Source organism: Cyclopterus lumpus, chromosome 14 (assembly GCF_009769545.1).
Source record: "Cyclopterus lumpus isolate fCycLum1 chromosome 14, fCycLum1.pri, whole genome shotgun sequence".
In the NCBI taxonomy this organism is placed as follows: domain Eukaryota; kingdom Metazoa; phylum Chordata; class Actinopteri; order Perciformes; family Cyclopteridae; genus Cyclopterus; species Cyclopterus lumpus.
This window is the reverse complement of record NC_046979.1, coordinates 19467393-19493490: the sequence shown is the minus strand read 5'-3', so window position 1 is coordinate 19493490 and position 26098 is coordinate 19467393. Positions and strand designations below refer to the sequence as shown.

Below are 26098 nucleotides of genomic sequence, written 5' to 3'. Positions count from 1 at the left end.
TCTGCACGGGGCAATGTGGAGTTCTTGTTTTGTTATTAAAGCAGGAGCAGTGCTAAAGCAAAATACAATAGATGGAATTGTTTTAATGTTTCAGTAAAAGGGAAGGAGAATAGCTACATTGCTTTAATGTTTGCTTTAGACTTCACCTTACCCTAAAACCCCTCATTAAATGTCCACCGGTAATATGTGGGTATGATCCAAGTAGGATAATGCTAACATTCTGCTTGCTATAATCACTTCTAGCATTTACTATTTAAGACTGATTAAACTGTGTGTAGTACTGTGCTAATACATTAGACTCTGTGTTGAATGAGTGGAGTCTGTGTTGTCTGAAGCACTGGGAACAGAAGTTTACTCTACTTCTGTTTATTCTACTCTGTACTGTAAAAGTCAAGAAAAAACACATGGTCGCCGGATAGAGGTGCTGCGAGGGGACTCTCTAACTAGATAAAAGACATACCCAGAGTACATTTAGGAGAAAGAAGGGCATTGGGAAAAGGAAGTCAGCTCATGGATCTATCTCTCAAAAAAGCTAGGTGTGTTAGGCTGCGTCACATTTCAGTCACCACTCAGTTTGCAGTTATTTGGGGGGACGGTCTACAGGCGGTCATGGATGAGGCGGGACCTGAACAAAGTGGCTGTGTGGGGCATGCTGGGTAAATACCAGGCCCCACTATGTCTTTTCCTTTAACTGGAGATACTTTAACAGTCAGCGCTGGCCCCACATGTGAATATTTCCCTTCACAAGCCTTTGGTGGTGCTCCCATAAATAACACTTTCCCAGCTTGCACCTGCCCCCTGACCTCCTCTTTTACAGGGGGCAACAAAGAAGGAGGAGGAAAAGAAAACACATGCCTGCAGAGCTCTGTCCAGGAAGCCACCATCCACATACACACAATAAACTACATATATAGGCCGTGGTTACACTTGTCTACACTTTGAACTTCACTGTGACCGGCCTGATCTTATGGTGAACATATATTTTTTTTTGTCAAAGAAGCTCCTGTCAAATATTTTCCTATAAATTATTCACAGTAAAAGTTCCATTCCCCTTTTATTTCCTCCCCTCAGTACTTGATGTATTGTAGAAAGGTCACAAACAAAGCTCCACTAATGCGCTAATTTACACACCTTTCACAATAAAAGTCCCCGTTTATTTCGTAATTTAATTCTGAATCAGCAAGATTGGAAACTTTTTGGTTTTCATCGGTAGTAATTTAACAGGACATTAGACCTCAGCTGTGCTCCAGCCCTGTTTTTTCCTTCTCACTGCCCTTTGCTCTCTGTCAGGGAAAGATGGTGATGACCTACGTTTGATAAAGTGTCAGGATTGTTCCCACATGCTGTACACACCTCACTGAGATACCAACTCAACCACTCGGCATGTGGTCTAGCTGATCGTATTCCAATGGTAACAATAGATTCGATCTGGAGGCGTACAGACTTCACACTTAATGGGTCCTGGCGTGATCGGCTGTCGCATTGAAACCACAAGTGCAACCACAGCCACTGACCACTTTTCTATGCATGCAGTCTTAGCTCAAATCCAGGATACGCCTAATTTATATTTACAAAGCAATTGCCTCTGCAGTGTGCTGGCTGCATCAAAGAGCAGCAGTAGTGGGCAATTATACACCTTAATAAAGTCTATCAGGATGCCAGAGAGACCACATGGTCCTCTACATGGAGGTTAGTGTTTAGAGATTTCCCCCCTGGTGATGCTTTGTACTATCATTAGATATGTTTTCAATCTGATTCAAACAATTTGGCTTTAGGTCTTTGATCATCATCTGTAATGTGAAAACATTTTCACACAGTTTTCACACCTGCATTGTGTAAAATCAGCAAAAGAAAAATGCATTTGTTCAGCATTCAGGATCAGTTTCGACTTGATGATTTGAATCACCAATATTTAGTGGGTAATACCAGGTAAAATACTGTATGTATATGGAGCTTGGATATTTTCTAACCTTTTTACCTTCCACTATCCCTCTCTTGTGTACAAGGGAAAAAGACCTCAAGTGTGTTTTCAGGGGTGACCAAAATAAAAGGGCTCATTCTGAGGGCAGCATGAATTTGCTGAACAAATGTCATGTCTAGCCTCCCATTACAACGTGACATATTATGTGTAAAATGTCAGGGCAGTTTGCCTTGAGGTTGACACTGGAAGATGTGTATTTAACAATTTTTTTAATGCACCATTATTTTATGCATATGGTGGTATATTTAGCAGTACGCTTTCACTCACTGTATCCCTTGAGCCCTAATCTAGCAAAAGTATGTGTTGGTGTCTTTGCGAGTGGACAAAACTGGTTGCACACACACAGGAAAGAAAAACTGTTGTTATCCACTTAGTGGAAACTAAGTAAGGAGAGACCAAGAGGTAAAAGGTGAAAAGAAAATGAAAAGAAAAAACAATTTTCAAATCCAGATGGACTTGAACTATCTTGAGCGTTCATCTGTGGGCCTGTGTGTTGTAAACGGTAGCAGATTGGATTAGACGGAGGTCTGAATGCTGCGCTGGAGTGGTCTGCCTGTGACGAGAGCTGGACAGCCATGATAAAGCTTCTTCAAACACCTCCGGCCCACTGCCCAGCTCTGACTGACAGCTGAGATGGGCCCGGGCTTAAGGTGGGGCGGCCCTTTGGATTTAAAGTGCAGCCACTTAATTTTTCACAAATAGCCGCCGAGCGTTGTCAAGTGTGTGAGGGCCTGCGTCAGGTTGGATGGCGAGTGGCGAGAGCAGATGCCGTCTGTCTTTCATTTCATAGCTCCGTCTCCCTACAGCTACAGTCTTCATCGGGAGCGTGCAGTGAAATTAAATGTTTAACAGTCATCCAAGCGGGTAGTCCAACCTCCCCCGCCCACCCCCACCCTGCTCGTCCTCCCTTAGAGAAAAGTGACACTTCACAAGAAAAGCGTTCTCAATGCAGGGCAAGCAGGGAGCGAGAGGAAAAGACAACAACATTAAACCGTTTTCAAAGCCATGTTGGCCTAGACTTGTCAAACAGCATCAGGGGCGTGTGCTAATGACAGGCTGTTGGCGGAGGGGACACGGTAAACACACAAGTCGTCAGTAGGAGAAGCAGACAGGCCTGGTGGACTATGTAGTTTGAGTTGTGGGGGTGTGAATATGTGCTGGTAAAGAGAAAATACAATGATTGTGTAATACATTAGAGGAATCTCAGTTTCTGGGTTTCCAGCATCACTTACAGCAGCACACCAGTTACTTTTACCAGTTACACACCACGGGGGCAACAGATAAACAACACGGAAATACTAACTACTGGCCTGTAAAATAGTATAGGTCCAGGGCTTTTATTGTGAAAGCTAAGAGCTGAGTGTGGTATGCACTGCTGTTGCGAAAGGTCGAAAAAAATGCCTTGTTCGGAAAAATAAATGTAATTTCTGCCTTTTAATATTCATGTACTGCATGAAAGTATTGATGACCAAAAACAAGTTAGAAAAAATACATTGACGTGCAAATTAATCGCACAATAAAAAACACCTCTAGAGTGTAAAGCGCGTTACAGATACAGATAGGTATCATTATCATAGTTTTTATTAAAGGCTTTCACGTGAGCGCAGCACAGCTCCAAGTGCATGTTGAAGCTGTGCAGAGATACTGAATACTTTTACTGCGTTATGACGAATATATACCACACAGTGCTGTAAGAACACTTCTACACACTAATTACACCCAGATGTCAAGCCCCCAGATGCATTCAAATGTTGACAGATTGTTGTCATGTGTGACACAAAGACCACAAAAAGAGTTCGTCATGATTGGATTTGATTAGATCCAGTGCTGTAAACTGCCACAGTGACAATCATCACCCTGAAACCAGAATGGATTTAGCATCTTATCTGACAATCAGGACATTGCTTTTCTTCAAATCTCTTATTGGCTTAGCGGATAAGCTTATTAAGGGTGACCCGCAAAGCTGTAGGAGCTGAACATTATATTGCAGTTTCACTGCAGATTAAAAAAGCATGTAAGCTTGCCCCCGTCCTGACAAAATCAGGGCTTCAGTCCAAACATTTACACAGACAACATAACCGGCCCGGGAGTTCTGCCATCAGTGCTTTCAGCTTGATCACATTACATGTGGCTACCAGCAGGTTGAAACAAGAGTTCAGTCGGGGTGAGAGACTGATGCTGAATGACAATACAGCCCCTGGCAGGCCTAAGGCGGGGACTTTCCATCAGGGCAGGTGGACCGAGGATCTACCAAGTGAGATGATTCAGGGAGACCAGAGACCAGAGACCAGAGACCTCCGGCTAACTGGCTGGCTGGCTGACCAGGTGAGAGCTTCTCAAAGAAGCCTCTTGAAACCCGGGGGCTAGACACCGCTCATTAGTCTCCACAGCAATTACTTCTCACCGCTGGGACTGAGACCAAAGACCAAAGACCACAGACCACAGCTCTTTTTGTTCACATTTTAGGTGTGACTGACAACTGGGAACACCTGTGAAGTGGTGACAGGCTTGTAATTTGTCTTCTTAATAAAAGAGCTTGTCACATCAGTCGTAGGCCACCAGCATGACTCACATCACCAACATATCATATGTCTTCACGTGGGCATTGTGTTTTTCTAATGCAAGACTATTGAACCAACAATCACAACATGGTGGTACAAAAAAAAAAAGGTCATAACTTCATTCCAGAAAATTACTCAGAAAAGGCTTATGAAACACATTTTCACAGTTATAGAAACCAGAGACACCATAGAGCGTTTCCTGTTTGCCTTACATTTGCTTGCCGATTATCGTAGGACCTTTTGACTGTCATCATTGTCCGTCCGGTTCCACACACTCTGTGTGTGTGTGTGTGGATGCATGTAGTGGTTGTTTCTCACCATCCTGGGGTTTCTGTGATTGAGACACACTTTTGTTGTCATTTCACTCCAGTTTGGTTTGCTGTAAAGAATCTGCCTGCTCATGCAAACAGGGCAGTTGTCACATACAATAAAATCAGGATCTTAATACAGCACTAAGAGTGAATGTGGAAACAGGGGTAGAAGTAGTAAATAGTGGAATTGTATCCTAATTGTTTGAGTTAAGGACAAACGGATTCAGGATTGTTTCCACTGCATCTCGTTTCCTTTTCTCCTTTTTCCCAGGTCACTTTGGTTATTTTGAACATGGCTGACAGGGAGCACATAAAATACAGATACGGTGCAATATTTGATGTATAAATATTCAATAATGATTTTTTCAACTGACAAGAGGTTAAGAAGAATCAACCAAATAGGTATATACAAGTGGATTACTATTCCTCCCTGTGCAACTCCAGTCTAATATAAATCACTACATCCGAATGTCTGAGAAACAGACACAGAAAGAAAAGCAGACGGCCAGACGGACAAGCAGACAGGCAGGCAGGTGTTTGGACAGAGATGTGGGGGATCAGTCGGGGGGAGGTCCAACCTGAGCCCTTCTTGCTCGCTCCCCCCCACCTCCCATCCCCAGTGCCAGAGAGCAGATGGGCCTCACAGCATGCCCCTCTGTTCAGCAGAGCTACCGTACAAAGCAGCACACATTACAGGGCACCAATCTAACATCAGTGAGCTGAACAGAGCCCTACCACAACAGAACAACACCCCCAACACCATCAGTGGTGGAAACATGCACCCTGCCAGTCTGAGATATGATAAGGATGACAAGGATACACCACTGGCACAGACAGTGTCATATTTAAACGCTGGGACGTAATATTTCCTCAAGTTTTGTCAAAATCTGCCGTAGGGTATCACTTGGGACACATGAGTAAATAAACAAGCAAACAGTCACAACATGTTTTCCCTCCCAGGTTTGTTGATGTTTTCTCATCTTGTGAAGCGGGTGCAACTCTCTACACTCCAGCTGAGCTCCCGAAACAGCTTTACACCACAGCCTGACTCAATGAATATGTGAAACAGGTTCTAACACACTCTGCTCGAGTCCTTCATGTGATTTGATTCTAACATCCATTGTTTAAACATTTCTAGTGTTTAAACAACAAGTGGAAGTGAAAGTCAACCATGAACCTGCATGAAAACGCATGCATTATTCCATCTATGTGCCATCTCTTTTCAGTCAGTTAGAAGTATGTGGTTATAAGTGAGTTGTAATCACAGAGAAAAATCTCTCGCACAAAGAGAGAACGCTGACATCAAATCACGACACTCAATACTCATTGACCTCAACGGTCAAAGAGCTACAATAGAGAAAAAGTAGTTTTTACATCAGATTCAAAGTGACAATTATACAAATACATAGCAGTGAAAATATAGTGAAAATACACCCTGTGCAATATGATGAAAGAAGAGAAGCGCTATAGACAGTCTTTTTGTGGCTTACCACTGTACTCTCATCCAGCTCTGCTGGAGCTTCCTCTATCTGGGCTCTGTTTTCACTGTGAGGTGATATGTCAGAGGCACTTATAAACATTTCTCTATTTCCCCCCTTGAGCTTACAATATCTTATAGTTCAGTACATTGGGTCAGTGCCAGAGATCGAAAACATTTGCTGCAATCTGCGAGCTCGGCTGGAGAGGGAACAATAACAAAAAAGTGTGGGGAAAAGAAGAAAACACCTCTTGCTTTATTTCATTCTCTCTCTCTCTTCTTCCCTCCCTCCACTTAAAAGTCAGAGCGAACAAAAAGTGCTGATAACAGGCTCTCTCTCACCAGACTGTAGCATTTCTAAATTGAGAATTAAACCTTGAGACGGACCTCGGACATTTAAAATGTAACCTTGTGGGAGGACAATGCCTTAAGATTTATTTATAGTGAAGCCAAAGAGAAGATAATAGTTCTGCTCGATAGCGCGGCAGCGTGTTTCTTTGCAGAGAGGACAAAAAGGGGTGGTGGAGGGCACAGATGATCATCTTTTCAATTATGTGTTATGTGTTATAAAGCGTTCACAGATTAGGGTGCTATTGAGCACCAAACGTAATAGATCCATCTACATCTTGCAGGGAACAAAAAGTTATATTCATTATTGAGATCATTAGGACTAACAGTCAGGGCTTTTAGCTTCTCTTACAGCCAAACACATCCGGCAATCATAATCATCAGCAATATAACCATTACAATCATTTCTGATTATTACCAAGATTAAAGGGAGCCATTGTAACTGAGATACCTGTCATTGGTGACGAAGCCAACATGCCTTGAATTTAACACATCGGTTTTGTTGCCATCATGTCACAGCCACCTGTGATGTGTGTGGAGGGATAGCAGTGCAACGCATTCAGAGTTCCTGTTTGTTTGTTTGTTTGTTTGCATGTGTGTGAGCGCGTATGTGAAGTAAGTGAATGAGAGAGTGGTTGAGAATGTGGTGAATGTGTTTGCATGTGTGAGCTTGCATGTGCATGAATGCATCTGCGATCAGGGTTTGGCTCCCTCTGCCAACAGCCTCAAACCCACTCCTGACCGAAACCACAGCCAACCACACAGCCACCTGCCAAGGTAACACACACACACACACACACACACACACACACACACGCCAACAACACTAGACACATTTGAAATCTCGGTGCCCATGAAGACAGATTCATTAGCGAGCTGCCTCACAGACACACGCCTCCATGCAGCCGTGCCTGTACTGTATGCAGCCGTCACAGCAGTTCAAGACAACCTTGAAACTGGCAGGTAGCACCATCTGTCCATTAGCCAGTACAGGGACTGACATGACACACAGGCAGCAGTGGTGACCCTCACAACAGAGGTCTGCTGCAAAGGCTACGGGATGTAGCCGCAATACACACCGCGTGCACACGGCGTACACACACGGCATACACACGGCATACACACGGCGTACACACGGCGTGCACACGGCGTGCACACGGCGTGCACACGGCGTGCACACGGCGTGCACACGGCGTGCACACGGCGTGCACACGGCGTGCACACCGCGTGCACACCGCGTACACACAGCGTACACACCGCGTGCACACCGCGTACACACCGCGTACACACAGCGTGCACACCGCGTACACACCGCGTACACATAGCGTACACACAGCGTACACACAGCTACTGTACGTTCTTCTGGCACGTGACTCATTAGAAACAGGAGCCTCTCAAAGCACTCAGGGACACCAACCCACCTGACTAATGACTGCAGGCTTAGTGGAGGAAAGCCACACAGAGACACAACTGATTCTTGATAATAAAAAAAACATGCAGCATACATTTTTGGAGAAAAGCAGATGTTTTTCTCTCAAAATGTCTCTTAAAGGGACCGTTCCCGTCAAAATCAAAACAATTTTCCTCTTATCTTCAGTGCTATTGATCAATATAGAATGCCGGTCAAAAGCTTGATCCACTACAGCCTTGTTCTGCTCCCAGCCACTACAGAACGGCTGAGAGGACTGCTCGGTATTTATTATGCTTTTAGGTTAGCATCAAAAAGTGCACAAACATGCCTGTAAAAAAAAGAATATCAACAGTTGAGTTTATATTAACAGCTATTCTTAAAAAATCACAATAGAAATAGAAGGTTAAGGTTAAAGTTATTCTACTTCTTCTTTTGGGGCCAAACATATTACACATGTAAATAATAAATGTAGTGTCTGAATTAAACTATTGTTGTCTCTAAAATAGTCAGCTTTGAAGAAAAGAAAAACATCAACATACCCGGTGATCTCAAACATTTGACCGGCAGTGTACATTATGTTGGTGTACGTTCCTTATTGTTGTAGATATAAGGCGTTGGAAGAAAACACAACCGCAGTGTCTCGTTCCACCACTACTACACACTATAAACAGTGTCCACGAGTATATTTCAAATTGCTTGTCCTGCATCAACCCACACAAACATGTCCCTGAATATGCAGTGTGTGTGTGTGTGTGTGTGTGTGCGCGCGCGTGCGTGCGTGCGTGCGTGCGTGCGTGCGTGTGTGTGTATGCGTGCATGCGTATTTATAAACAGTAGGCAGTGCTGTGACAGATAGTCCTTGCTGGCAGGTATACACCAATGCATCAGTGTAACATACATATTCATTAGTGACCTTGTCATCTTGCTACACACATAAATATGTTCAGGCATTCCTTACACTGATATACATACATTTTGACTTCATTCATTCAACAGCACACTCATGCGTGTGTCGTAAATGTATTTGACGTCACATAAACAAATATAAAAACGAGTCTCTGTACTCTACATGGAGTTTGGCAAACTCGTTAGAAATGCTAAACTGACTCACTCCCAAAAGCCAACAACAGAACCAATGTCTATCATTTAACCAGCACCATAACATATCATTATCTATGCATGTAAATATCTTTCTTTCTGCAAAATGACCAGAGAGGTGTTAAATAGTTTAAAGAATATCCAGGCCAGCAACAGCAGCACATGGCCAATGAAAACTTCACATTTCTGGATGCACAGATTGTTTGTTACTGAGAAACTAACAAACAGAGGCCAATCGTCTCCAGCCCTTCCACCTCCAGTGCCTGCGCGCTGAGCATTAAAGCTTGCATTTAACCGTTTTGATCTAAGAGCACACACTTGGTGCATCGAAAGCTGCTGAGCCAAGAAATACATAAATAAACTGCTTCTGCATTATTTAAAAAATACTCAAACCACTGGGTCAACCACTGATTTCAAAACCATAGAGGCACATATTGTTTTCTCAGCATCATTAAGAATATGTTAAAGTAAGGTAATACTGTAATGCTGTGCTGAACCCGTTACAGAAATCTAATAGCATTTCAGAGAATATCTCTCATATATTAAACAAATTACATTAGTGTCTCATTTTCTCTCCATTTACTGGGTATAAGCACACTGAAATGACACAATGCTAAAAAGACTCAGAGCTCATAAAATGTAGTACTTCACAACATTTGCCACATATGATTTATGTCACATATGATGGGATTACTGCAATAGAAAGATAAATTATCATACACTCACTCACCATTGTGTGTTTCTTGTTCAGGTGTTTCTTCTTCTTCTTGCCTTGTGTGTGTGCCAGGCGGGGGTTGTTCTCCTGGTCTGAAGGCTGTTGGTGGTGGTGATTGTTCTTGCAGGGCTCCAGGCTCATGCCGTTGGGGACCCTGGCAGCCTTCTTCTTGTGAAGGGGCCCTGCCTGGTTGCCTCTGCACTCCTGGGGCGTCAGTGTCAGGTTCTTCTTGAGAGGAAACAGCACAAGAGAAAGCCTTAATTAGTACAGAACAAACATGTTTGGTAATGCGTTCTACGGCATGCACAAGCCTTTGAGGATCCTGCAATCATACCGTCCATCAACAGTCTAATCAATGTTTCACTACCTGATCAAATCTGCTCATTAGCTCATTCGAGAGCTTGAAAAAAGAGCTGTGTATTCGCTCATAAAAGCCCATTTTGACACATAGCAAATCTCCACTCTACAGAAAGCAGTGCATTTTCTCCAAATAGATGGGCAATGGTGCAGAGAGGCTTTAGATACAGTGTAGTGTCCTGTACTACACAAAGAACTGTAAAAAGTGCTTCTTTATTCGACTTGTTTTGTGTCATTTGGTTGTATTTAAAAGTACACCGTAGAGAAGCCAACGGAGTGATAAGGAAAGAGCGCAAAATGGGTCTGCAGCTGGATTTAAACCAGTGATGTAACCGTTAGACCAACGTTGTCTTTGACCAATGGGGAATTTTTGATTTGTTGCTTTATTACTACCTTTTTTTCCTCTGTTATAACATATCATGACATTCACGTATCCCTGAGGATTAATTGTAATGACTTTAGTAACCCCCTGACTTTTCATTAAGTGCCACCAGCAGGTCAGTGTTCTCTGGTATTCAGAAATAACTCAACATCTAGAGGCGCATTGGCACACAGTTGTGTTTGGTCATTCATGGTTCCCTGATGATGTATCCTAATGATTTTGATTGTCACAATAAGTTTACTCTCTTGCCACCATGAGGTTGCGGTTCATGGTTTCCAATTAAATGTCTCACTAAGGATTGGATCAACGTGCCATTTGGTATGGAGGTCCATGGTCCTCAGGAAGAATTGTAATGACTTCAGTGATCCCTTAACCTTTCATCAGGTCACGTTTAAGTTTCTAATACTTTATGACCAAATAACTGAGAGACTAATGACTTTCTCACTCAGCTGTACTAAAATAAGGTTTGAACCTGATAAACGTGCTCTGCTAAACAGTGTTGGCATGCTGGCAGTAGCATTAACACACATCTGCTTAAGTACAGCCTCAGAGACGCTAGGCTGTAGGCTAGTGCTCTCTGCCTTTGCAGTCATCAAAGCTATTACTGCTTATGTTATCTACCCATTTACTTCTACTGTTTCCCAATAAAAGGCACACATGTAAAAGTGTGTGACGTTATCATGCTCCTGTTTTTTAACCTTGTGCCAGTCTGACCTTTATTGTTGTTGTTTCACATTCAAAGTGATATGGCAACGGGGAGCCATTTAAACCGGTTTTGCTTAATGACATCACATAACAAGGCCCTAAACGACATTCAAGCATGAAGGAGGGAACGATGAGGCTGAGTAGAAACTTTCACTGAGCTTGTGTTTACCTGAAAGTCATATCTGAGCAGGAAACGGATCAGCAGAAGCACAGCGAGAAACATTAAAATATTTAACTTCAGTTTGCCCGTCCACACATGAACGTTGCACCAGAAGACATTTCTTTTCATGAAGAAAACCGAATTCTGAAAACAAACCGATAAGCTGCAACTCCAATATAGCCGGCTCCACACATGGGGTTTTACAGCTTGACAGTGCTGATCAATAGAACCACTCATCTGCTGCCGGGAGACTGTGTAGTGTTTCACAGCTGTCCACGGTCAAACTTATGGAACAAATCAGCTTTGTTATTTGAAAGGGTGACTGGTTTTGCTCCATTGTGGACCAAAGAGCCATTGGTGTTAATACCCCTAGGGAGACATTTAAGCTGGTGAAGCAGCCATCAGAGTGGAGGCTGGCTGTTGAAAGGGAAGGTAAAAAGCTGCCACAGCTGAGCTAATGACATGTCAGCACTGTGCAACATTCTAATGCCAAGGCCGGAGAGATCTCATGGCATCGAACTGAAATGGAAAGAGTCCGTCTGTCCTTCAATCTTCTCAACAACTGTTCAGCCGATTGACTTCGCACTCGGAGGGCGTATTGCCCAAGACCCAAAGAAGTGCAACGTCGATTGTGAATATGTTTGGATGAGCAGCTCTTGAGAAAAGCTGCAAGCAGAAATACCAGAGGCCAAGCAATTAGCTTCAAGCATGTTTTGACTGCACTGCCCTAGTTAGCAACAAAGGTTGCATGATTATGGGTTTGCTTATTTTTCCATTCTTGTTGCCATGTCATATTTTATATTATGTTTCTTAACCCTCCATACCTGTGCTATTTTGAGGTATACTGCACGTACAGAATTTAGATATTTAGGGGTGGTATATATTTGTTGAACAGCACTCAAGCTGGACTCAACAAAACTCTGCATCGGTTCAAGATTTATCCCACAGCCCACAGCAACCACAGTGTGACTCATAGTTGGTCTACATTGCATATGAGGAATAAAATCAAGGCAGTTTTCCACAAAATACTGGTGAGAAAAAAATCTCAAGCATCAGTTACTCGTTGAAGGACCACCTCGAAGCAACGTTAGTGTGCCTGTAGAGAATTACATCACCAGTGTTACAGATTTGCACTGCTGACAGAGGGATGAGTTAGATGGGTGTGTCACTGGCACTGACTCACTAAACCATTTAAAGGCCTCAATTCACTCGTAGAAAAACAAGTGCATGCATCGACTAATCGTGTTTGCTGTTCCCACCCACGCTCTTCCCGGGCAAATAATGCAACATGACATGCATTGTCAGTGCACAGAATAAGTGACAAAGTTATGATGGGGCTGAGAGACGTTCCTTTGTGCCAGCTCTCTGCCTGCTTCTAAGCCTCCGAACCAACTGATTGCCTGGAATAAATTATGCACGTTATGTTTTGCCTGCCCACCAAACAATAGTGAGACAAATTCCTTATTTCAGTGCCAGTAAAAATTGTAATTGTAAAGAGTAATTATACTGTGGCAGCTGAATGTATGTCTGCAGGTAGCCTTACCATCTGGAAGGCAGCTATTTATATATATTTAACTTTATTTCATTACATTTAGAGCAGAGTTTTATCCGTTGCTAACCTGAAAAGTGTCTTCTTTATCTTTATTTACTAGAGTGTGTACGAGCAGGATTTTGTGACATCACATCTAGTTTGGAAAGTTTGAACAACTTATACATTCAATAAGCAACTTTTCAGTGAAGTAGAAGTCATCTTGTTTCCAGTATTTACATTTTTGAAGTGAAAGATATTGGCAAATTATAGATGCCGGATGTTTTCAATTGTATACTGGGGTACACTCATTTTAAAAGGGACAAATTATACTTTTTCTATTGGAAAAAAACCCATCATAACATATCATTCATACTGTATGTCTTAAATCCGAGAGCAAGATGTGTCGCGAACGAAATCCGGAGTCTATAAAAATGGTAAACTACCACATGCCAGAAGATGCCTGCAGTAGATTAGTATTGTGCGCTGCCTGCAATTTTCTCCTGTGAAATACATCCACTGTGCTTCGTCTGGAGCCCAAGACATGTGGAACATTTGAGGAGAGGTTGAATGAAACAATGGAACGCTTTTATTACGGTATGAAATATTAACTGAAATTAACCAATGCATAAAGGGGATGAATTGAATGGACAGAGTGTGGTCAACGGATGATTGCAGGAGCGGGGTTCAATAATCACTTCAGTGTGGGCTATGTATTCCCCAATCACTTTTTTTTTTCTTCATCTTTTGCTTGCTATTAACTCCTCCAAATCTTCTATGTTTGGTATTCTTGTTCATTGAGTAGTACATGGTTCTGCTAACTTTCAGTAGACAAATTGTACCTATGAAACTATTTTACATTAGATTTGTCACGATAACAAAATGACGTATGTGATTTCTTTGATAATTAACTTCATATTTGCAACCAGATTGACGTAAAACCGCTTGTTTTTGTAAAATAGCGTCCCCACTGGCACAATAGTAACAGCTCAGGCAGAGAGTGGTACTGCGGCGAGAGGTTTCCACAACAAAAACCCACAAATGCTAAGAAGTCCAGATACAGATATGGGAGCAGTTGATGAAATCAGTAAAACAACATAGTAACTGTAGCAAGCGTTCTGTTTCACACTTTTTCTTTCTGTCCATTTCACGTTGATGAGAAACACGGTGATGTCTGGTGAGGAAAGGGCCGAGTACCTGGATAGAATCCTAAAAATACTTTAACAAATGCTATTTGGTGGATCATGCGTCTGTCTTACAGAATGGAGAATCTGAATTTTATTGGCACATTTGGTTGGCAATTAGTTGTTATTTTTCCATTGTTTTAGACATAGTTCTGCTGATCTACACACCAGCTCAGAGTGGGACTGTGTAGCCTGCGAGTGGATCCTGAGGTTTAGTTAATCTTTTCAACTTCATCCGTTGACTCCATCCTTCAGTATTTTTGGACACTTGTTCCCACCTGCAGCAAATTAACTGCTTCCTCCACGGGAATCCAATCCTGAAGCAATTCTCTAAAGGCAAGCGCTGTACACACACACACGCACACACACACACACACACACACACACACACACACTTAAAACAGTAATTTTTTTAGTAATAGAACAAATAAAATGGGGCGTACATTATTGTACCTACATTACTTTCACATTTGGGATTTATCTGGCGACGCTTTCGACCAATTCCTAGACAACCAGCCATCTTGTTTATTGACTTAGTACGTGTTGTGGTTTTCATTTGATCCGATGCATTCTTATCCTGCTCGGCTGAGCTGTTTCCTCTTTCTCTCTTCACTCTCCTTTGCCGTGCGTTTGAACACCACCCTGGAGAACCTCCGCTGTGCCTCCTCCGTGTGCAGGAGCGCTCTGATCTCGACTCCGGCAGTAGATTAAACAAGCCAAATCTTCTCTGGTCTTTGCTGGCATTTTGAGTCACCAAACACACGAACCTGTGAGAGGCTGTTCAAAGAGTCCGATCAACTTGTCTCACTGACACAATTTAATTAGTTTACATAAACTGGGTTTCGCAGCAGAAAGGAAGAGATGGCTGGTGACAGAAAACAGGAACAGAAGCGGCGAGAGACGGAGAGGCAGCGCGAGCAGGCTTAACGGATCTGGGTTCCCACGATACCGCTCAGCGCCGAGCTCAAACTACACACACGCACACATCTCTACACAACAAGCGACAAAGTAAACAATAACAGGAGATCTAATGAATGCTAATAAAGACTGATGAGTGCAATCTCTCCTTGAGGGGTACTCCGGGACAACGGCGCATATTAACTTCAGCTACCTAGTTGAGCAGTGAATTGTCTCTCATTCTTTAGGGAGCCCTTGACCTGGTTAGCACATTTTTAATAGCTGTGAAATAGCATTAAGCAAGTGTTGGGTGTAACAAACCGATGTGTACTTGTGTAACCTAATGGTTCAAACCCAGCTTAAAATGATGGTATGTTGTGGGAGCAATATTAGTATATCATAATCTACTTTATATTTACATCATTTTCAATGAACAAACTAATGCTTAGGTTTTATGTCTGGAATAAGACACTTTACATGGGCACATCTGCTCATACCTGTTGACATTGTGCCGTCTGTAATATTGTACGCATGTTCACTTTGAATGCTTGCATTTGAGTTTCTTAATATTTACCCTTTAAAAAGAGAACATCAAAAGCAGCATTTATCTATGCATTATCTATCCTCCTCACGCAGACAGAATTCTCAACACGGATTCCCTTTGAAAATACTGTGTTTTTTGAAAAAGCAGAAGGAAAATAACATACGTGTAAAAAATACATTTTTTTTCAGGGTTTGAACCTAATTGAATATTAAAACTCGAGAACATCTTGAGATGGGATCACCCCGCCTACATGCGTCACCATTAATCGGACCAACACACAAACTCAGCCTTCATTTGGATTTTTAAAATGTTGTAGTTTCGAAGATATCGTGATGATGAAGTTTTCAGAAGCTCTTCTGTGGGAGTTTCCGCTACATCGGGTGTCTCACGCACAAGCTGGAAACAACACCAGCGTCGAAGCTCGTCTCCGTCACATTTTGCAAATTTTGTAATTTACTTATTTAGAAGATAATAAAAGCAGTCATCAGTTGCAGCCCTAAAAGAAATCTTTCAAAGAGTATATTTCATGAAGCCAAATAATAAACGACTATTGCCATCAAACTGAGGATTGAAATGTGTTGTAGGAGTTAAAGTAATGTAAAATTATAATATAATTAATATAATTTCCAATTTTTTTATATATATTTTTATAATAATAATAATATTACTTTAAATATTTACTAAATATTTTCTTCAGATTAAAGACAGCTGGAACAACAACTCAGCACTGTCAGACATAAAAAAGTAGTGTTTGACCAGGCTGAGCATCAAATGGTTATGAAAGACAACTTAAAAACACACGTTGAAGGTTTTGTCACATCCCTCTTTGGTGTTATTTTCTCCTTTGTTATAAACCCACAATGGTGGCTAAATAACTTCCCTAAAGTCCCTCTGTAGCATGCAGCAAAGTCAGCCACACACACACACACACACACACACACACACACACACACATGTGTATTCACATAGCTTTTAGTTTCTGCGTCGTGAATCAGCAACAAAAAGAAGTGAGAGAAACAAAAAGAGAATGGTAAGTGAATGAGCAACGCCCTAAAAAAAATCAGCATTCAGCAGTGTGTCCAGCAAGTTGACCTGCAGCTCAGAGACTTCATCCCAGGACAAAAAGAGCTGTGAGCTGCTTGAGAGGAGAACCGCTCCTGAATGCAGACAACGGGATTCATACAGGGTATGAAACAGATTTTCACACCAAAAGAAATATTGTACTCAATTCTGGGTGACTAGGACTAAGCACTTAATGTTGGCTTCGGACCGCATTCAGGTGGATTTAATAGTGGTGAAAGAAACCCAGCGCGGTACTCGAAGAATCAAAAGGTGAACACAATTCAAAACCTGCTGAGAACTAACAAAACCCTGCGTGTGAAGCCACAGTTTCTTTGGAGGTGAGCGAGCCTTCGAGAAAACCCTTGTGGCAAAATTTCTTTGCTTGCAAATTGTAATGAATTAATTTCCGCTTAATTGCAGCCGTGTGTAGGGGAAGAACGAGTGTCTGGAAATGTATTTGTTCTATTGCGTGTGTCTGAAGGCTGCCATTAAAGGTAGCTGGACCGATCTCTCAGCACAATGCTTCAGCAGCACACATAGATATAGACCAAGCACTCACAGCCACACATGATCGTGTCATACTCCAACTGTGAGGACATGAGAACCATCATCACTTTCCCTTGTTCAGTTCAAATACCGTGACCACACACAGGTTGTAGCCATTATTTTCCTACGTGCAGTAGTTACAAATAAAATAGTAGAACAACATCGATATGAACAGCCCTCAGAGTGTAACGCTGCGTTTGTAAACTAAAGCTCACTGTGAATTCAGTTTTTTATTAGCCGTGCTAGCGGCAATCGTTAGGTGGATATTTGTGGTAATTAATAAAAACGTCTTGACAACTGTTGGATGAATTGTCGTGTAATTTGGTTCAGAAAGTCATGTTCCCCTCAGGATAATTTATAATGACTTTCTAAATTTAATCTTTTCATTTAGTGCCATCTTCTTTGTCAAGTATGACCAAATTAAAACTAATGACATTCCCATCAACTATATGTTTAGAGATAATTAGCAAATGTTAGCACACGGATGTGCTAAACTAAGAAGCATGCTAGTCATTGAGAACATGTTAGCTTGTTCGCTTTTAGCACCTGTGGGGGCAAGAACCCAAACACTTGTCCTCCTTTGACAGTAGCTTATGCAACTTCTTTGAATGTACCATTTACGGTCGCATGTGTTTTTATGTGTCTGTCTCAATTAGGACGGGGTTCAATGCAACTTCAGGACACCAATAATGACCGACATGTCCTGGGTTCATCTTAGTGGACACAAGCCAGTAATTATTGATTATAGAGGCCCGGGGCGGTTGAGGTAGAGAAAAACGGCTTTGAGCTCGTTCTGTTTTTCAGTCGATCAAACACAGTTATTTGTCTACTAAGCTTCTGTAAACGTATAAATGATGGAGATCTTGGACTGAAACGTTAGCAGTAATTTCTGACAACCTCACTGTTCCATTCAGCTGAGTGTTTCAGGACTTGTCTGTACTTGGGCTCATGGTTGATTACTTGTAAACTTGTTCTTGTAATAAAGTGTTATATGACAACTGTGCTTAAAGTACTTTTGATTTCTCACAAGGTAACGGAACATTAATTGCCACCACAGCACCGACTGGTCCGCCTTTTGTTATTTGGCGTGACTAATCAACAGATTTGGGTGATGCCGACATATATTGAATGGCGAACAGAATCTCTGTTGCACATGTGCGAGTAGTGGACATAAACAGACTATGTTGCATTTGTTTTGGGTCACCAAAAGGATGTCACATATATACAAAGATCCTGGGTGTGATGTGGGGGATTCGCATCATTCAGTCTTTTTGGGCGTCCGCAGAAGCACAAAACTGATTTTCTCAATTAAAACAAAGCGGCGCGGACCACACAGAGACCCTTTTTAGAGTTTGTAAATGGTGACGACGTCTATAAGTGAGCAAACAGAGTTTTGTCAACGGAAGTGCAGCAGAGTGCAGCAGCTTGTCGAGCTATGCAAGGGCATTAACCACCGAAGATCTGAAATGCAACCTCAACAAATTGACCTTCCAGAAACGTGTGCTATTAGTGAGTGGATAGAAGCAAGTGGCCCAATACATAGTGGCCACAAATATGTGGCCTGTGGTCACGTAGAGAGCGTCAGACCATGGAGTCAATGTTTTTGAGTTTTAAAAATTAGTCCTACAAAGTCAACATGTTTAACAGCTTGCGGCTAGTGTTTGGTTTCAGCGATTGTCCCGTGTTAACTGGTGACTCTCAGCTGAATGTGTTTTAGTACGCTACCAACTTAAGCTAGCATATTCGTAATGACGTCGGCTGTAAACAGATTTGTAGCATTTAAGTGATCAAATGGTTCCATTGTGATGCTGTGTGTGCGTGCGCGCGCGCGTGCGTGTGTGTGTGTGTGTGTGTGTGTGTGTGTGTGTGTGTGTATATATATATATACATATATTTTCAGTATGCATCTTGACTGGAGGGGACTCGGGCCTTCTGCAGAGGACTTAATGAAAAACAAACATGTTCAGCATGAAACACAGGAACCCACAACATTTCCCCTGATTAAAAAAACATGAGAAGCAGATCTAGCCTGGCGCCTTTTCATGTTAATCACTGAGTGAGCAGAGCAGGTAGCGTGGCCCTTTGATGGGCGCAGGATGATGTCAGCCAGCAGTGTTTGTGTTGCTCGGTTGCTAAATCTGAGCACCGAGTTGTTTCTTAGTGAAAGCCTGTGAGGACTATTTCAGACACAGACCTCAGCTGGCGGGTGGTTTCTTGTGCATAGAAGAAGAACATGAATGACACGATTTCAGTTTGAAGCCAAACACAACGTGAACACTAGTAGCCATGTGGTGGCAACAATGAATAATAAGTGAAACCGCAAAATAGATCTAAATGAGAACAAACTGGAGAAAAATAATGATCCCAGCCCGAGTGGCATTGTGGGACGGATTTCCACTTGCCCTTGTTGACTTAAATAATTACGGCTAATTGCAGACAGATGTAAAGGCAAATGAACCATTTGCTGAAACCGGCACACAGATTGTTTACGGTGACTGCACTGGGTCAGAGATTTTATTGGATTCTGCCATTCACCATTACTAAAGAAGATTCACTTTCTGTGGGAAAGGGACAATTTGTTCAGCTGTTTACAACTGAGAACCTACTTATTGTTAAAAAAACATATCATGGCTGGGTATATAATGCGTTTTTTATAATCTCCAACAGACTTACTACACAGTACAGTATTTAACTGATAATTAAACAACCCGTTGAGAGCCGTGAGAGTGAACCGAAACAGAAAAGTAGTGGGTTGAACCAATTGGTAAATTAATTAGCAGAATTTCTACAAGTCTTTTATTTAACATTTATATATGCAGTACACCTTTGAGCCAAACAAGGGAGCCTCAACATTCCTAGTGTTTTGATAATTGTTGTCTATACTTGCATTGAATCCAAAATTAAAGGCTAGCATACATTATGTTTGTTTAACTGATGAGAGGAAATGAATAGAACGAGATAGAATGACATGTATTTATTTGGTCTCATTAATAAAGTACGTGTATAACATCTATCGCTGAAGATACTGCTGGAGTATCTTGGTCCGATTCGTCTGACTCAAATAGCTGGTTTAGGTATCGTGACAATAGGCTGATGTGGTATCTGATATTATTTAGAAATAACAATTTAGTACAATAATATCTATGTATATATTTGTTACATTGTGTTTGATATAAGTCGTGAAAGCAATGTTAAGTAGGGCTGCAACAACGAATCGATAAAATTGATAAAATTGATAAAAATTGCTCAAATTAGATTATTAAAAGAGCTGGCAACGAATTTTATTATTGATTCGTTGTGTCGCGCGATTATTACACCACTCAATAAGCCGCGGAGATGTTTAAGGTCTTAATCGATTATTAAAATAATCGTTAGTTGCACTGCCGAGTATCCTTTAAAAATATATCTCTTCTGGACAAGAACATCTCACTAAAATGTTGAGCTGTATTAAATATCATCAAAAACAATGTGATACATTCTCCTACAACAACAGGCATACGTTTAGGTGGAGTGACTTCAGATGGAAACAAAGCTGAGCCGGCCACCTCTAGTCATTTACATTCCTCACTAATGTACTCAACCACACATACATCAGCTGGCAAAACGTTATGAAAGCAATTCTCTGGGCAACAAGTGACACGTCTGATTCATCACTGACAACAACATACGTACGTGCATAATAAATACCACATGACAAGTGTTCTGCCTACAAAGCAACTATATATGTGACTGTCCAACGACAGTCAAACGTGTGCAGGCGACCAGCAGCTTGTGCCAAGCTTGTAACCAGATTTAGGAGACAGCCAGCAGTGCTCATAAAGCTGCTTGTTTTCAAATGGCTGCAGACTGACAAGCTTTCCACACGGGGACACAAAGTCTGCTTGCTGCAAATTGTCTTAAGAGCTGAAAGAGAGACGATGAAGCGCTAACAGGAAACAGGTGGCGTTCACGGCCGAATGAGGGCATGTTGTGAAGGCTGTAGTGGCGGTACAGAGAATATAGTGCAGTAAATACATTTCAGATTATCAACTGTGAATTAAATAAGTGTTTGGAATATTACATTTCCTTTGAAAAATACTTTATAACAAGGCAAGGATATCGAGTCCACTGAAATGGGGGAGGGGTGAGCAAGTCCCCTTCACTTCTCAAAACCCTCTCACTTTCATGTATCCAGGTTCAGATCCCGAAACATTGTCCTCTGACTGTTGGAGAAGAGATGATACAAATGTTAATACACTCATCTCACGCCTTCAATTATTACTGTGTGCTCAAAGCCATAGAGAAGCACGAGCGAGTGCATTTCTATCCTGGGTTAACCAGGTTTCTCGAGTCCCTATGGTGTCTGAGAAAGCCTGCAGGCACCACTCGGGGCTGAAATGAGCACCACCGCCATCTCAAGGTCCACTTACTATCTTTTTCCACAGATTTGAACTGCCTCTGAGGGGTTTATCATGCAGGACAAACGACTTGTCAAGATCCTGAAAACAGACACAGAGCGAGTTTCTATTCAGAATAGTATTTCGGGCCTGATGTGAAAGCCTCGATGACGCATATTGCCTCCAGATAGGGCCTCAAAAAAACATCAGAGCATTAGACATGAGCATGCTCATCACATCGGCTCAGGTTGCAGCATTTATAATGTGAAAGCAATTCAAATGTACCGCTTGTTAGAATTGAAAGGTGAAGTGCAATGCAATAAAAGATGTCAGAAAAACCAATCAGAACTGTACTGAACATTCTGAACATAGAATAGTATTTGTCTCAGGAACAATCACTCTAATCCTGCAGAGATGTTTAATGAATAACATAGAATTGCTTGACTAACATACAGAAAGTATCCACTGCCGCAGTTGGGAGGAATAAAAATGTACAATTCTGTGTACGCTCAGATGTTTTCCAAGACTTTTTGTTGTCCACTGTTTTCTGTGATTTCTGTGTGCGGTAGAGCCAGAACAACAAGCACAGAAGGAAAAGCGGCCCTCTCTAGGGATATGGGGAGAAGGGAAACAGAAATGGTTGGTTTTGCTCAAGCTGTGGCTTTGTAGCAACAGCTCTCACTCCCTCTTCCTCCTCCTCTATGATTCACAGCAGAACATTGACTCGGGGAGGCAGTGAATAGGGTGATGCTGTTGAAGCCTTCCTCTCCTGAATGTGCCCCTCTCCTGCAGGCTCTGAGGCAGTGGGCTTCAGAGGGAGAAACTTAAACGGGTTGGTTTAATTCACCACTTTTTTCTCCCCATACTACGCCGTTGTTCGATTAATGGCATCTGAACAACCAAGGAAGGGTTGTTAGATTAGCCCAGCAGGCTGACACAATGCAGCAGTCACATCTTCACACCTCGACCACCAAGCAGGAGGTGATTTACTCCCTTCATAATACATTTGGTTATTTTGAAAAGTTTGCATTAAACCAGACAGAGGTGCTATTGAAAGCCTTGGGAGGGTCGCCATGCAGAACAAGACAATAGTTAAACCCCCGCGGCTTTGCATTCCTTGCTATCATTCCTCCGCTTCTCAGACCAATGACGTCATGTTTCTTTTGGGACGCCATGGCTTCAGATAGAAAAGTGCAGGTTGCTTAGCAACTGGGCACAGATAGAAGATCATTACATTGCACTGTTATGTCCTCTGTTATGTATATGAGAAGTCCTCTGTTATGTTATGAGAACTTGTTGCTCCAACCAGAAGTGAATAAGAATCTTCCCTTGGATTTCTCAAAAGAGCCGTGTAGCACTAAGACGGGAGTGAGGGCACCTCGGCTCATTTAAAATAACAATCTTGCAGCTACAGTAATAAATGAAAGTTTGAATAAATGAGTGACTGAGTGGATAATGAGCCAATGGGGGTTGCAAAATCCACTAGCAAACTCATTCTCTTAATACCAGGCGTACTCAGTAATTTGCTTTCACTGAAACGATAATAAATCATTTGAATGTTTTAAACATATTTGACCGTCAAAGCATATTGCAGGGGTATTCAATTAAAAATCAGCAAGGTCCAGTCAGAGAATTTCCATCACTCTATTATTTCGTGCCATATATTGATGTAGAAAACAGTTGTATTGACTTCTGTATGTAGGCAACAATTGACTGTCAAATAAAATAAAGAATGTTCAAGTAAATATTATCTCAACATTATTTATTGTCATAATTAAAATTGACCGGATAAATTATAGATACATGTTCTTCTCTCACTTCAAGTAAAATAAGGACTGGATAACAAAAAAACACATAACAGAAATCTTTTTTAGTAAGTAATAAATTTCTCCTGCAGCTTTAAATTCAGGTGTGAAGTGAAGAGAAAAAGCCAAGATATTATATTATTCTCATCTTCTAAAAAGAGACATTTGTGCACAGGGACTTTATCTGTGGTTGTTGAAACCACTTGTTTCAGCTCTATTCTCCTCTCTGTTAACATTATTGTTGGACAGTTAAAAAAGTTATGTTAGGATTCTTATCATATTGGGCTCTTAGATTGTTTATTATCTGTTCCTTCATTTCGGATGTGAGTGGGTACGTTTCACATTGCCGCTTTAAATAATCGTCACAGTCTCTGAACATAAGAGACATACTGGTTTTGGACTGCCCGTTGGAAGAATGAACATATAAGAGTCTGCCCATTGGTTAAAGGCTCTGGTCTCTCTGTCCACGTCATGTTAAATAACTTATCTGATTCATGCCACTTTACCACGCTATATCTAATTTCCTCCCAGGGTGAAAATGGGTATATTGTTCTTTCCATAAGGAAACTGCGTTGCACAAACACAGCTTACGTCAGCTCGGCTAACATTAAGTTAAATCAATGGAGCACATTGTGTTTGTGCATGCAGAGCTCTATTTCCTGCCTCTATAAAGACTGTGAGCAGAGGCTGCTGCTCACCAGCGAGCCAACACCTGCACTATTTATAGCTCACGGACATTAAAGCTAACAGTGTAACAGGAGACCGCAGACTTGCCCCTCTACTGGTAATTAGAAACCCAGCGAAAAGCTCACCATCTCCACAATGGAGGAGAAAGCCAGTGCCACAGAGGACAGACATGAGCCAAACCTCCTCAGCTCAGCCCGAGTCGATGTGTCCTTGAGCAAGACACTTAACCCCGCATTGCTCCCGGTAGCTGTGTCTACGGTGTATGAATGTAAGTCGCTTTGGACAAAAGCTAAATGAAATGTAATGTAAAGATATAGCCCTTCCAGAAGTAGAAGTGAAATCCAGATACTTTTTTTTGGGGGGGGGGGGGGGGGGGGGGGGGGGTTGTCGTCTAATACAGCCCATTGTTGCACTTGGGCACTTGTGTAAGAATACTGGGAGAGGCATTTATAACAATAAGCTCTATGGTTTACTACAACTTACGATGCAATTAAAACAATTACAAATTAAGACCACGCATAGATTACAGCTACACATTGAGCATTGATTGAATCAGCAGAGAAGATGTAATAGCCGTGGAGGGTTCAGGACTTGGGTGTTTTGCCTCCAGATATGGGGCACCACAATTATTTCTACAGAGGAATATTTTATCTTTTGTCTTATTTATTCTCAGCATCTCAAGGGAGGCGAGAAGCATCCAATTAAAGAATAGGATTGCATATATATGGACATTGAAACAGGTTTTACTTTGTGTTATTCATAATGGCCATCATAATAGCTTCTGATGTAAGAGAAAACCTTCAAAGGTTGAAACACTTCTATGGTGTGTTATGACGGTGTGAGAGCATCATTTCAACCTTTGTGTCGAACCTTTAAGTGACCTCTCAATCTCACACAAACACACACACACACACACACACACGTTGAACAAAGGCGAATACTGGCTTACAGGATTATAAGGCTATATTGAATGAGGATAATGTGGAACATCAGTGTGTGTGTGTGTGCTATGAGCGGGAGGTCAATTGATTACACAAAGTACATCAGATGGCTGATATGAGGGCTTCAGGACAAATTGTTATCATGTAGAAGTCAAAACCTGGGACTGTGAATTCTTTTTAAAGTTTTTAATTCTAGAAAAGTGCTGTGTCTCAAGTAAAGTTCCTTCGACAGCATCTAACTGCATGTGACTGGCATGTCTGACTTCATAACTCACGACAAAAAACGCACGTCAAGTGCACATAAACAGTTGAAGTTTGCCAGAAGAACCTTTGTTAAATTGATTCCCTCAATTAACCTTACACAGCTACTTTAATTAAATGATATTCTCGCTGCGTTCAGGTATTTTAAACTTACATCCCGCTGCACTCGTTATGCCACACTTCATCAGCTAAATTAACAACAATCTTATAGCAAATCATTATACAGTATTTAGCCGTATGAAAAATCCTACTCTGACTTTCTCATGGCTTTATAACACACACGGAACAACAATCTGTGTTCATCGTGAACTCAGATAAGAGGTCAGACTTCAACAGCATCAATTAAACATCTATGAAATTAAAATACATGGTCACCGATAGGTTTCCACCATATCTGTAACGAATTGTATAAACAGCACCAGAGTGGGAGGCTTCTGAACAAAAGAAAGTGAGTCTGACTGTGAGCCAGATGTAACAAGAGCAGCAGAGGCTACGAAGGTACGCAGGGACCAACAAACAGGCAATTAAAACATGTATTGCAAGCATCTGGTGATCCAAGACTGATAATAATATGCTTCATCTTTTGTGTTGAGTCATTAGGAACGACCAGTCAGTTTGTACACGGTTTAACTGAAGTGCTTTCATTCCCACATGAAGTGACAAGCCCCTTGATTTAGTAGCGCAGACGAGTGTTTGTCCAACAGTGTCCCTGATAAAGCAGAAGCACTGGCATCTGAGAAGTGAAATCCAACAGAGAAAAA

At 41.7% G+C, this 26098-nt stretch overlaps 1 protein-coding gene across 1 annotated transcript in view; it reads right to left on the bottom strand.

The window, feature by feature from the left end:
• auts2a (activator of transcription and developmental regulator AUTS2 a) overlaps positions 1-26098 on the bottom strand; it is a 280101-nt gene that overhangs the window by 207422 nt on the left and 46581 nt on the right. Inside the window, exon 2 of the mRNA XM_034550142.1 lies at positions 9918-10130. Within this exon, the coding sequence (XP_034406033.1) occupies positions 9918-10130 (213 nt within the window). The remainder of the gene's footprint in view (positions 1-9917; positions 10131-26098) is intronic.